At 45.4% G+C, this 13,602-nt stretch overlaps 1 protein-coding gene across 6 annotated transcripts in view; it reads left to right on the top strand.

Moving 5' to 3' along the window:
* Arnt2 (aryl hydrocarbon receptor nuclear translocator 2) overlaps positions 1-13,602 on the top strand; it is a 156,866-nt gene that overhangs the window by 46,922 nt on the left and 96,342 nt on the right. For 5 of the 6 annotated variants that reach the window (XM_021167418.2, XM_029479467.1, XM_029479468.1 and 2 more), the window contains 2 exons: positions 3,374-3,421; positions 10,419-10,632. In XM_021167418.2, coding sequence (XP_021023077.1) covers positions 3,374-3,421; positions 10,419-10,632 — 262 coding nt within the window. The remainder of the gene's footprint in view (positions 1-3,373; positions 3,422-10,418; positions 10,633-13,602) is intronic. The other variant, XM_029479466.1, reaches the window with a different exon arrangement.

The raw sequence follows: 13,602 nt of genomic DNA, 5'->3' as shown, positions 1-13,602 counted from the left end.
TTTGATGCTGCACTGTCATTCTTAAACAGCACTGCTAGGGAGACTCTCCTCACTTCTTTCTCACTTAAATTATGCTGGGAAATGCCTGTCCGAACTTCTTGTTCAGACTGCCCAACAGGAAGTAGGGTCAACTGTGTTTTCAGCTCACTGTCTGGAGACTCACTTGTTCACTGTGCTGAGGTTCGTTTTGTTTTTGTTTTTGATTTTTAGAGTGAATACAATAGGGCTTAAAGTCACATTTTGATTTATTTTATTATCCAGATGTTTCATAATAAGAGAGAAACATAAAAAACAAAGGATGATTTACTATACTTCTCATACCAGAAGTAATAAGCTCAGCTTATTGTAGTCATATTTAATGTTGGACATGGTGGCAGGGACCTGAACGTAACACCAGGGCAAGTGTTTTGAAGTTTTTTTTTTTTTTTTCATGTGTGTGTGGTTTTTTTTTTAGCAGTCTGTGTGTGTCTGTGTGTGTCTGTGTGTGTCTGTGTGTGTGTGTGTGTGTGTGTGTGTGTGTGGCATTGCTGAGGGGCTAGTGAAACTGAGTGGCTCTAAATACTCACGTGCGGCTTCTGATTTATCTCCTAGGCTGGACCCACTTTATTTGCCTTTCAAACTATTAACAGGATTGCTGTCTAAGTGTGAGTTCACACTCACACAAGTGGCAGGGGTAGTTTCTCTCTATACTGTATGTATGTGATTGCATACATCCTCGTGGGTGGGAAGGTACTGTTTCTCTCCATTCTACATGTGTATGATTGTATACACACTTACAGTTTCTCTCCGTGTTACACAGTATGATTGCACACGTTCTCAGGTAGGAACCATAGTTTCTTGGTCTTTAATTTTTCATATACAAGTTATGACTCTAGTTTTCCAATGGACTCCAGTAGACTCAGGATCTAGACCACCCTTTTCTTTCACCTGATGCTGGCCTGATCCGAAGCTCGCCTAGCAGGGCTGGAACCCTTTATTACACCACTGACTTCTTCCTATATCTATTCTGTAGGGTATTGAGTAAAGAAAACTCTGTCAAAATGAGGATGACAAACTATCCTGATTTGCTTGTGACTGTTTCAGCATCAAAGTCCTGGAGTCCAAGAATACCTGCCCTTGGTCACTCCAAGCATCTCATTGATCTTTAGGCCTGGATTGAGGGCCATCTAGTCAGTTATGTTTTGTAGCAGTTTGATTATTTATTATAATCCCATCAAAGGCCCTTGAGATGGCTCAGTGGTATGGGCACTTGCTGCCATGCCTAATGACCTAAGTAACATAACCATATCCACAGGTAGAAGGAGAAAGCCTAATCTCTCACATGTCCTCTACCTCCACAGGCAAGCACAAGAGTGTAAGAGCTTGCTCTCTCTCGCGCGCGCACGCTCTCTCTTTGTTAATGTTATAGAAACTGTGATATCAAATTGAACTGAATGGGATTTTAAAGATAACTGTGTATATTACACCTATTTATGGTTTCGATGAATCCATGCACAAATCATTTGGGATTTTGAAAACGTAGGTATTTTATGAAGGCAGAAAAGGTGATCTTTCCCTTTACAAGCACTAGGTGGCAGTGTGGCTCTGCAAAAATACAACTGACCTCAGTTAAACATTTTTAGTGGTTATTTTCCACATGCAATTTCCAGGAAGGTGAGATGATAGCTTAGTAATTATACAGGATATTAATGAGATTTCTTTATTTAGAATTCCCACATTCAGCTCCATTTGTCCTGTAGACAGCTCTGGCCCAGGGCTGAACTTCCAAAGCCGTGCTGTGGAGAGTGATAGACGGTCATCTCCTGGGGGACATGCATGTGGTCTTCTGCCTTTTCCCTTCTTCCTGTCCATCTCCTTTCCTCTTTGTACAGAGGAATTTCTTTCATCACAACTGCCAATTTTGTTGTGAGGACAGTTGTCTTTTGAGGACCAAGGATCTAAGTGGGTGAGGGATCCCATCAGGGAATTCTGGACATGTCAACTCAGGCTGCATTGAATACAATCCAGAGCAAAGACATGCAAAAGCTGTCCTCATTCCCTTCATTTTGCCGTATCTGATCCTAGTTCCTAGGTCCCTCAAGTTACTGCATAGCCACACATCTCACTGGGGCTCATCTTGGGGTATGTGTACAAGGATGCTCTTTATGTGTAACATGACTGCCTCCTGGTGGCCTGGGTGCCCCATGCATTTCCTGGGTCACTTATTCAATCCCTTAGAGGCTAGGAAATGAAGTTCACCCTCCCTATGGCCACACCAGAAGGTGTGGCCTCTGTAACTGTGGTCTTCTGGCACATACTTCATTCTTTGCTTGTTTATTGTTTGAGCCGAATCTCACTGTGTATTCTCCATTCTCATAATAAACTGCTAAAACATGGAATTCCTCAGACCTCCAGGCAGGCAGCCAGCCTCTCTCCTGCTTGGATCATGAGACTACATCTCACCAAATCCTTCAGGCCTACTAAAAACAAGCAGGGTAATATAGGGTCTGCAAATGGATGCCACACTCAAGAGCCATGCTGACTGCTGGTGCCTCATTTCCTACCGCAAAAACTCTGGGTACACTTGATCATGGTTATGTTCCCCTCTGCCCTAACATCTTCCAACCTGTGTGTGCTGACATCAGAAGCACGTGGGCTTTTAAGAAGGATCATTTGGAGTGTTAGTTAAGAAAGAATTCACCACAACATTGATGTTAACAAGGGGAGGCCCAGCAGAGAAGAATCGAAGAATCTGAAGAGTAATTCTGTGAGCTTCAACGAGCAGACAACCAGTTTCAGTGATTTTGGTATCAAAGGCCCATTTCCTCCTCAACAGCCTGTTTGATCCTGGGTGTAACAGACTGGTTTTCTTGAAGGACCTTTGCCCTGAGGTTGGTAGAGACTCACCAAGTCACAAGCAGTATTCTCTGACAGCCTCACTGTCCCCCGATATTATGTCATCGCCCTTTGAACTTACTGTCTTCCAAATCCCTTGAGCAATATACCATAAAAGTAAGAAATTAAGTGCTGATATAGAATACATAATGTGGATGGACCCACATACTCCAGGGATGATGGCAGACAAGAAACATTGATGCCTTCACACAATGTGGCCTGAGTCATCCATTGGTGACCTGAGAAGCGTCAAAGGGGTACAAGTTGACACTTGAGTATTCCCATTTCTGACCAGAGAACTAATAGTGAGTGTACTGGAGACCTTTTGTTTGTAATTTTTTTCTCTTGAGACTCTGCGGATACTGTTTAGCCCAGTAGGTAGGAAGCCTTGCACAGCGATGTGATGGGGTAAAGCTTCTCCTGCATTCACAGCTCATGTAACCAATTAGAGTCTTCTGAGAGTTATAACTAGTTCTTACCTGTGGCTTTGACTTTTCAGAATGGACTTCGATGACGAAGATGGGGAAGGTCCCAGTAAATTCTCAAGGTGAGTTTATTTTACCTTTCTTAAGCCAGTAGCCAGCAGTCACATGACTGTCATGAACAGGCACTTAGTGCCTTTTGTCACTGAGCAAGCTATTGCCTGATCTCTGGCCCTCTTGTGTATGTCTTGTTTAATGCAAGTATTTGGCTAGGTGGCAGGCAACTTAGTAATCCTGAAGTGTCCCAAGCCTGGCCTTGTGGTACATGCTTGAAATCTCAGCACTTGCGAGTATGAGGCAGAAAGATGGCAAATTCAAGACAAACCTAAGGTATAGAACAAGATTTTGTCTCAAAATAACCCATAGCAAATGGGAGGAGGTAAATAATTAGTTCTTAATCCTGTTTGCTTTTAAGTTAAACAGTAACTACTAACGTTAATGGACTCACTCCTTTTAAAAAAAAATCCTAGGGTTCAAGTATAGAGAGAATTATCAACATGAATCCTGTTTTTGGTTTGTTTGTTTGTTTTTTACTATGGAAAATAAGGAGAAACACAGGAAATATGGAGCGTGTCTGGGTTGGTTTCAAGATCCTGACAATCAAGCTACTACCTTGTAACAGCATCTTTGGCTGGCTCTGTGGCACTGCCCTGGGTGCAGCCGACCTTTAAGGAAGGCTCCTGGGTCAACGGTGCTGGTGGTATAAGATAGAACCATGGCTTCTGATTCTTCCAGTTTGTTCTGTTGGGGCATTTTGGGACACATGGACGTGTGCTGAAGGAAGGTATCACTCCTCCATTCTTACAATACTTTTCATCTGTACCATCTCCCTACAGCAGGGCTTGCCTTGATACCCTCATTCCTGAGAACTCCTTCTTGGTTATTGTTAACCTTAGAAGCTTGCTTCCTGTGATAGCTGCTTGCCTACTGTATTCATACTCCATTTGGACTGACAGTCTTGGATGTTTGAAGCAATTTTGAGAAGTGTGATGTCCCCACAGCACATTAGGCTAGCTGTCTACTTTTCTGCATGAAGGTCCTTTTGGTTCTTTGTAACCATAACCAAAATGATAGCTGTGAATTAAGCAGAGTTCTCTACAAATGCAGGAGGAATGAATGTCTTGTCCTGCCCAAGGATTTCCAGCCTTCAAGACCATAGTAAATATTTCCTCATCCCATAAACTTTTCCCCCCTGAGACCAGGCTCATCCATTTCCCAGCTTCATCCTCATCTGAAGAATGAGAGATGTGGTAAGAACACATTTTAACACATTAATGACCTTGGAATTCCTATCAAAACAAGATGTGAGCTTCACCAACAATTGATTATCAAAACAATTATCTCTTCCTATGCAGATATGACCCATCTTCTTGGATGTCCAGGTTTCTAAAGATGTATCTTAGTAGCAAGGAGTGCTCTGTTCCTGGAAATCTCTCAATCTCTCTCTCTCTCTCTCTCTCTCTCTCTCTCTCTCTCTCTCTCTCTCTCTCTCTCTCTCTTCCATGCCACACAGCCTCGCTGTAGAAGGAAGAATGACATTGAGTCCTCTATGTCAAAGTTCCTCTTGAGATTATATACCATAGCATTTTAACCTCAGGAAATGGTGATGCTTGGTCTCAGAGCATAAAGAGGAAGAGAAACATGGAGTGACATTTGCTTGACATTGCAGGTCAATGTCAGTGATGAAACAATAGTCGGGATATACAGAGACCCGACTGTGAGGAGGCAGTGACCCCAACACTGTGTATGTAACACTCTGAGCCTTCTAGTGAGTCACATGTTACACAGTCAAGTTCAAACCTTTGCTTCTATCAACCACATCCTTTCCTCTGTGCCTTAAAAATAAGAGAGAGATGGAATGTGCTTCCAACATGTGCTGTTACTTACAGAGCTGAGTTCATGGGACCCCAGAGGCACTGACCTCATTATAATAGGGTATTTGAAATAATCCATGGCTGAGGAACCTGTGGGCACATCTGAGTTGCTCAGAGTTGGGGAGACAACCAAGTACACGCCCTACCTTCCACTTCACCATCCAGGGTCTCCTGCCAGCCCTGGTAAGGTACATTCTAAGGCCTCTCCCATTTCCTGCTCCCATGCCTCCAGTTAGTCCATCACAGTTCTATCCAGCAAGGCCTTGGAGAATGTAAAGACTGTGATGCAAGCCAGGTCTATCCTTATTAGTTGATTCATAATCTTATCAGATGCAGGACTATGATCTCTGTTCCCTAGTCTGAGTCTAGTGATCATTCCCAGCTTTTCTCAAGGATGGTCCTAAACCCATATGTTCTGCTTAACATTATACTTAATACCTTGACCTTGGATTTGGGAAATATGGTCCAAGTCATAGCAGCTGACTCATGCTTCTTTCATTATGGCCCCATCGAAGCAAACCTCAAGTGGGATAGGGGGTAGACAGGAAGCCATATTGTGCTGCCTGATCTCATGTGGACACTATTAGGGAGCTGGGTGTTAATGTGGGTGCCCAACGGGGACAGTGGCAAAGAGCCCCGGAGGTGGTAGCAATGGGTGACATGAGCTTCAAAAGAAGAGGTCTCTTTGCTCAAGAGGTTCAGGAATGGAAATACAAAGCTTGGGTTCCTTTCCCAGCACGGCCTAAGGAAGCAGCCTTCACTTGCTGGCACTTGGCTTGACTTCTGTTCCCTCTTGACTTCCATTATCAACTCACAGGCACTAACAACACACATGGATGAGCTCTGACTCTAGAAGACTCTGATCACACCCCAGAACAAAACACAGAGCTCCCTAATGGACCCCAGGACCTAGTGGCATCCTCACAGGGTCAGCACCCTGACAGCACACCCAGTCTACAAGCCTGCACTCAGAGTGAGGCCCAAGTATCTCACAGCATCGGGCAGCCCAAGGTGGCTTCCCACTTTAATGACCCAGCATGTTCCTGTGTTACAGGTGACACCACTAGGAAGTGGCATTTCAAGAGTTTGGACAGCTGACAGTCCTAAGCTTTCATCAAAAGTCAATTACACATCAGACTCTCTATGGGCCTTATATACTTGCAGGACCAGATCTACTTCAGACCCCTTCCGTGTGTGTCAAGGGAGGCAATGAGAGGCACTCAGGCTTAGTACATGACTGCATGGCTCCTCTCACTCAGTCCTGCCTTCAGTGTCTTAGGTTCTGGGGTTCCTGCATGTATCCATTGAGACTTCTATTTGGGGGGTCCTCCTCAACACATACCTTCATACCATCCTGTATAATCTTAGCCTCTAGGTCACAGGAGAATGGCACCATGATTGTGCCAGCACCTCCTGGAAGTCATGAGGAAAGTTTTTGAAGTGCTCCCATTTCATAAATGTAAGTCAGAATGGCTCACACACACACACACACACACACACACACACACACACACGCGCGCGCGTGCGCGCCACTGCTATAAGTAAAGTCACACAGCTAGCTACACCTCCTTCTTTGCCCTTGATGCCTCCAGTTGTCCCCCCTGGGGAAAGGCTGTAGTCTTCTTGCTCCAGCAGAATTAGGATGCCTCCTGCATCCCAGCTGTCCTTTGCTGCAGAGTCCTAACCCTGTTCCTACATATGCAGAGGCGGATTTCCTTACTGATGCTGCCTGGCTCCTAGCAATTATGGATGCTCATAGACACCACATTTACAGGCCTAACAGATTGAGCCTATTGTCCCCTACCCTGGGAGGAGAAGATGAACTTGGCCTAGTAAATAGGGTTTTAAGGGTGTGCCTTTCTCTTCTCACAAGATGGCATCGCCTTACTTCTGTATCCTTGAAGGCTTTAAAATGAAATCTTACACATCAGTGCATACCATTTGCTTCTCAGATCTTGTTGCCAGGCAACTGGAAGTTCTCAACTCTTTAACTCACTGCTAGTAGCTCAGGCTTATTTCATAGAAAATCTAAGATTATTGTATTGCTTCCTGCACTGGTCGGTGAGTGTGATTTCCAGCTTTTAGATATTGCTGTAATCATTTCTTCCTTTACGTTAGTCTACACATTTAATTTATCTATGGATTCATCAGAGAACTTCACAAAGACCCCTCCCAATGTTTATAGGAAATTTAGTCCATAGCAATATGGCATTGTTGATAACCACAGACACTATTTGAAAGCTGTAGTCTTATCTCTGTAGGTTTGGGATCGCTACTGAAGGACTTTAATGGGTTACACTTGCCTTTAGAAACCTGCCAGTCTGACTACAATATAAGATCTGTGATGGAGGAAAAGAAAGATGAGAGAAGGCTTAGCCACATGGTGCAGTGGTAATAGCTGCTGTTGGCAGGGCACGGGCATGGAGAAGGGAGAAGAATCAAGAGTTTTTTTTTTTGCAAGAGTTTGGCAGACAGAAGCTTGTGGTGAAGGAGCTATTCAGTTTGTGCTGGACGAGAGATAAGTCAGAGTAGACATTGTGTTCTTATGATTCAGAGGGGTGTTGAATGACAGAATATGGACTGGAGAGAGGGGAGAAGGGGACCCAGAGAGAAGTGTGTGGGGCTGTGAGACATCCCAAGGTCAGAGTGAGACTCCAGATGGGGTGGGCAGGTTCTCCTTTTGGGTGCCTGTTTCACATGACCCTACAGGAACATGCATGGAGGTGTGAAGGGAGCTCTGGGTCCTGCCTGAATCATCATCTGCTCAGAAGTGCCTGTACTGCTTGTCTGGTCTCTCCTTACGTCATCAGCCCATGCACTTTCAGAGTATCACCTTCTCTGAGTGGTCCCACGAAGTGTGAGCTGGCAAGGTGGCGTTACACACCTCTGGAAGCTCTCCCTGCTTTAGGCCTTCTGGACAAATGTCCAACTGAAGAACGTGGTCTGCACCATATGACCTGCTTTGTGGTTGTGGAAGGCGAGGAAAGGGCCTCAGGTATCTCCATGGCAAGACTCCTGCCTGTGCTGAAGAGCTAGCAGTCCTCTGTTCAAATTCCCACTTGTATCATTTTCCCTGGCTTGTAGATGCCCCACTCCAACCTCTTCTTATCTGGTTGACCCTCCCTCCCAACCCCTACTCAAGAAGCTCCGTCCACTTCCCCCTGGGGGAGATAGATTTTCCTGACCCTGGGAAGTCTTTCCTACGTATAAGAACAGAACATTGCCGCTTCACTGACATCTGTCCAGTTAATCCCCTGTGGGTGGGGTTGGCCTCAGGAGTCCGCTTGCTGGTCTTCCTCCTCTCTCCGACATGGCTCATCTACCTCTGTCAGCCACATCAGGGCCCATTGGCCCATTCGATTTCTCACTGTGGTCTGGCCTGCTCCCCAGCTTCCCAAATTCCTCAGTTTCCTCTTGCACCAGGTCTGCCCTTCCTACAGAGATGTCTCTTCCTTGCTCAATGCTTCTTCCTAATCCTAGATCTTCCTTTGACCCTCGAGATAAACCCTCTCCCCAAAGCACACCTCCTTTTTCTGCTGTCACATAGGTCTAACTCTACCCACTGTTGCTAACCCCTTCTAGCCCCTCCTCTTCCATGTCTTTTTCTCACCTGCCTTTTACCTTCTAAGGCCTTTCTGAACATGTGATCACATCCCACCTCTGGGTTCTGCTATGCACAGTGGAGTTTTACATCCCTACATAATGCCCCTGCTGCTTGAAGACCATGTTAGGCTTCCTTGTTTTCTTTGGCATTCCCTACCCATTGTGGGGCTGGCTCAGGACTCCTTGAATGGAAATTCTGTTCCAGAAGGTTCACACCAGTCCACCACAGGGAATACTGTTTCTACAGAGGGTCTCTCAGCGCACACACAGCATGCTCATTGTCACACCTATGAGCCTGATTGTCATGTTGTCCCACTTCCCAAAGTGTAAGGCTGATGAATACATGCAGTGTGTGGAGCAGCCTTGCCTGGGGATCTTCTTTTCTTATTGTTGGTGTCACTTTCCTCCCAGAGAAGCCAGAAAGCCCTCCTTTCTGCAGCAACAGCAGCAGCAGCATGGGGTATGTTTTTAGACTCTGTTTCATCCCAGGGAACAGCAAGTGTGTTGGATGAGGTTGGCTGTTACTCTCTTTTGAGCTTAAAGGTAATAAATAATTCGAGGCAGAAATATTCTCCCAGCCCTTCTGTTGGTTTTCCATTTTAAGAATCCTAGAAATGGAATTGGGTAATTCCTTGGAGTATTTTTTTTAATTGGTTATTTGTCAATAAGCCAGGATCACACCTGTTCTGTTACTATGCTACACTATTGGTGTAGAAGAAAGGCATGTTCACTTTATATAAAGTGAATCTGCGTCATCAGTGGTCTCCTTAGTAACACAAAGAATAGTAAGGCTTGTGATGGGTTAGATACTGCAAGCCCACTGTCAGCTGAGGGTATTGCTAAAGACAAAGGCATTTGATACAGCCCCAGCCAAGCATCTCAGCCTAGCTTGGACGGCCTTTAGCCAGATGAGAACACTCATATCAGTTTGTCTCTAGCTAAGCATTCAACACATCCCTACTTTATAGTGGTGTGCTAAGGATTCATAAGATATATTGAATGCTGTATTGAAGGTAAAAGTCACATGGCTGTGCGGGTATTCCTCATCTTGGGTGCTTTATGTATTTTGAGGTACAGTGTTCACTTGAATGGATTATCACCATCCAAGAATTGAAGGAGTATAAGTTGGAGGCTATCTTATAGTGAGTGTTTCATGTCATGAGGGAAATAAACCACATGGATAAGAAGTCTGTAGCTACATTTGTAAATGTGTATCCATACATTCATGTTTAAGATCATGCTTGTACACAGAAAGCCTGCTAAAACGTTTTAATCTTCCATGCTCCCTGGTCTTAATTCTGCATGTTCCAGAAAAGTCCATAGGTATGTGTGTAATTTCAGAAGGACCTATACATATTTAGAGAAGGAGGCACAGAGGTCCATACTTCCCACACAAAGACACGAGTTACAGATGTGTCAGGGATTCAGTCCACAACTACTCAAAACACTGAGCCATTATGAGTTAGGTCCAGGAATTTGTCTATCTGATGTTAACAGTGTATTCTTTTATCCCAATGTCTGCTGACCGACCCCTGGTCTGATCCTTCTCTTTTTCCCTCCCCCTGACCTCTTGCTTTCTGGGAAGAGAGAACCACAGTGAGATTGAGCGGCGCAGGCGGAACAAGATGACTCAATATATTACGGAACTTTCTGACATGGTTCCCACCTGCAGTGCACTGGCTAGGAAGCCAGACAAGCTGACCATCCTGCGCATGGCGGTCTCGCACATGAAGTCCATGAGGGGCACTGGCAACAAATCGACTGACGGCGCATACAAGCCTTCCTTCCTCACTGAGCAGGTACCCCAGTGTTGGTGTTGTGGCCAGTGGAAATTGGAGGGATCCTTAAGGTCACAAGCGTGAGATAAATTATGTAGGAACATGGAGTTGGGGAAGAGGTGAAGGCAAGAAATTTGGCTTCCATTCTTCAGAAGGAGGTACTCTTCAAGAGTGGCAGATCTGTCTATTGTCCGCTCCTTTAGCTTCCATAAACCTCAGTGAGGAGTAGTTTAAAACACAATGTGATGAGCATGCTGATTCAGGAAGATGACAGTGACACCATAATCCTTATGTAAGGGTAGTGAGATAGCCATGCCTTTGGAGTCACAGTAGCAGTGACAGTGTTGTCTGCAGGGTCATCACAACCAGAACTGGCAGGCACTCATGGTCCTGGTCCAAGTCACATCTTTCTGTGCTGTTCATTTACTTTAGCTGACAAGCCACTGCTTTTCATCACTGTTGGACAGGTGAAGAAATCAAAGCTTATAGAATTTCACCCATGCTAACTGGGGAGAAGAAAAGCATGAGATAGCAACACATCATCAGTAAATGGGTTTATGTGAGCCTGAGTCTTCTGAATCCTTGTCTTTCACTTGGTGATCTCAGTGACCATCGGCTGGTACTTAAAGCTTTAGATGACTTGTCTAGTTAAACATAGGGCTTTGACTTTCTGGTTTCCATGGCTTTCCTAAGATTAATGAGCTGATGGATCTGGTGGAAAGAGGTGAAATTACATGGTTGTCAGAGGTGTTAATTTGAAAGTACCAAGTATCTCATGTGTGGAATCTTGAGTAATGGAGTGTTTAACAAGGCAGAATGTGAGGCCAGAATGAAATTGAGAGGAAGGGACTGGGTTGTACCAGGGGCTGTGCTCAGGACAGGGGCTGTGAGGGAATCACAGACTGAGCACAGAAGAGCTCAGCATGGGGACTTTTAAAAGAGGCACAGTGTATGCAGGGGAGAGTGGAGGAGGCACAGGGCTCATTAGCTGTGCAGTGCAGAGCATCTGTCCATGTTCGACAGCAGGTGTAGAAGAACAAGGAACAGAAGCCAGCGCCATAGCCCTCTGTCCTGCACAGGTGCCTGGACAGGTGCCTTACCCACTCTGATACCCTTGAAATCCTCCCAGGGGTCACTTCGTTCTTCATGCTGAGGGTTTCAGGAAGAAGGTAGTGGCCATGTTTGGTCTTAGATAGGGAGCATGGTAGCCAAGGTATGGCTTTCTACCCTCATTCCATCTCTGTAAAACTGAAAAGCATGCTCGCCCCCAGCCCAGTCAATGTGTGAGGAAGGCATCCCTGAATAGGCTGCTTATCATGGGGACGTTTCTATAATGAAGATTGATGGTGAGGTCTGACCTGCTGGGAATATAAGTACTACTAACACTAGGGTCAGTGCCTCACATGTTTTCCCTGAATTTATTTAATCCTCACAAAGGACTCTAAGCGACTACAGGAAGATTGCAGAGAGAAGGCAGTGACACATTTATGTGCCCCATCCATGCTTCTTTTCTCTTGGTCACATGTACATTTACAGAGCCCTACCATGTGACAAACCCTTACTTAGCCCTGCACACCAGAAGCTCACTTAACACCCCCAAAATTTCACTGAAAGCAAGCCTTGGAGTATCAGAAGCCAACACCAGTAAATACCATGCCAGAGTTGTAAAGCTCAGAGGAAGGGCATGGGTGGGGTCTTTTTTACTCCCAAACCCAAACTGATTCACTGGAGAAATGAGAAAAGGCCAGTTATACACAATGTGCTCTCAGACGATGAGCCTCAGGAGAGAGTGTGGGAAGAGATAAGTGAAGGCGATTTTGTCCTGCTAGACCTTTGCAAACAGGGTAAAAACACATGCATAGACAAAGCCACATGGCCTCCTCCAGTGACATAGAGATCTCTCCTGCCCCACACATCTTACTTACCCCATTTTTTACAAGGATCTTCCTGTTGAGAAGATTTTTCCTGAAACTGAGAATAAAAATGCTGACAATATTCTTAGAGCCACACACACACACATCTGAGAGACACAGGAATCAGAAGTGCACATGGGAAATCCACAGAGCAAACTTTTGAAAAAACGCTTGTGCCGTCTGCGTCCACCCTGGTCTCCCAGGCTGAATGTGTTTGAATCGCTCCCCAGTCAGTGCCTGCGTACAGCCACAAACCTCCTAGGCTGTGTTCCCAGAAGACCGAGGTCGCCACTGACCAGAGGCTCTGGATTCTATCCTGTGCTTTCTCGCAGGTGCCCCTGACTGTTGTGCGATAACCATTCCATGTGAGATTGCATTTGAACATTTGAGTCTCAGATGGGGAGACCTGCTGACCCCAGGATGACTTTGTTCTTTGGGGCCTCGACAATGTGTGAGGAGGTTGGAGTGGTGGGCAGACTCTGGTGTTTGTGGAAGAGTTAGCTTCACACCTCCTGCAGACCAGGAGTCCAGCTATTTTATTTAGGTTGATGAGAAAGGATGTAGCTAGTTAACCACTGCGCTGCTTTTAGACATGGATATCTCATTGTATAAAAGTTGCCTCGTTCATGACCCTCTGGGGTGACAGCAGTACTTCTTGCTGCTCATCTATCAATCCAAAACACTTATGTGTCTTTAATGACCGTCATATCTCTGGGAAGCCTGGTAAGAAGAGGCCAGTACAACAGCCTCTTCTCAGTGTTAAGTGATGTGGCTAGTTCATTGTTCTCTGCTGCCTCGTGTGCTGTCTTTGTCTGGCGAGATGATGTCCTGGAACCCCAACAAACATGTAGAAGTCAGGGGATAGCCTTATATACAGTGCCAGCATTGAGCTGGCACATGCTAGAACAAGAGGAACAAGAGTGCAATGTCCCCACACGAGGGAAGACTCCTTCTTTCTTGTGGTTTCTTTCTCTCTTGTCTCTTTGCACCCTCCTTCCTTCTTACTATCTACTACCTTTCTTGCCATGCACAGGGTGCTGGGTCCTTCTGCAGTGTCATGACTGCATTTTCAGTACAC

The sequence above is a fragment of the Mus caroli genome, chromosome 7 (genome assembly GCF_900094665.2).
Source record: "Mus caroli chromosome 7, CAROLI_EIJ_v1.1, whole genome shotgun sequence".
Classification (NCBI taxonomy): Eukaryota; Metazoa; Chordata; class Mammalia; order Rodentia; family Muridae; genus Mus; species Mus caroli.
Note: the sequence above shows the minus strand (reverse complement) of the source record. Positions and strands in the feature narration are given on the sequence as shown.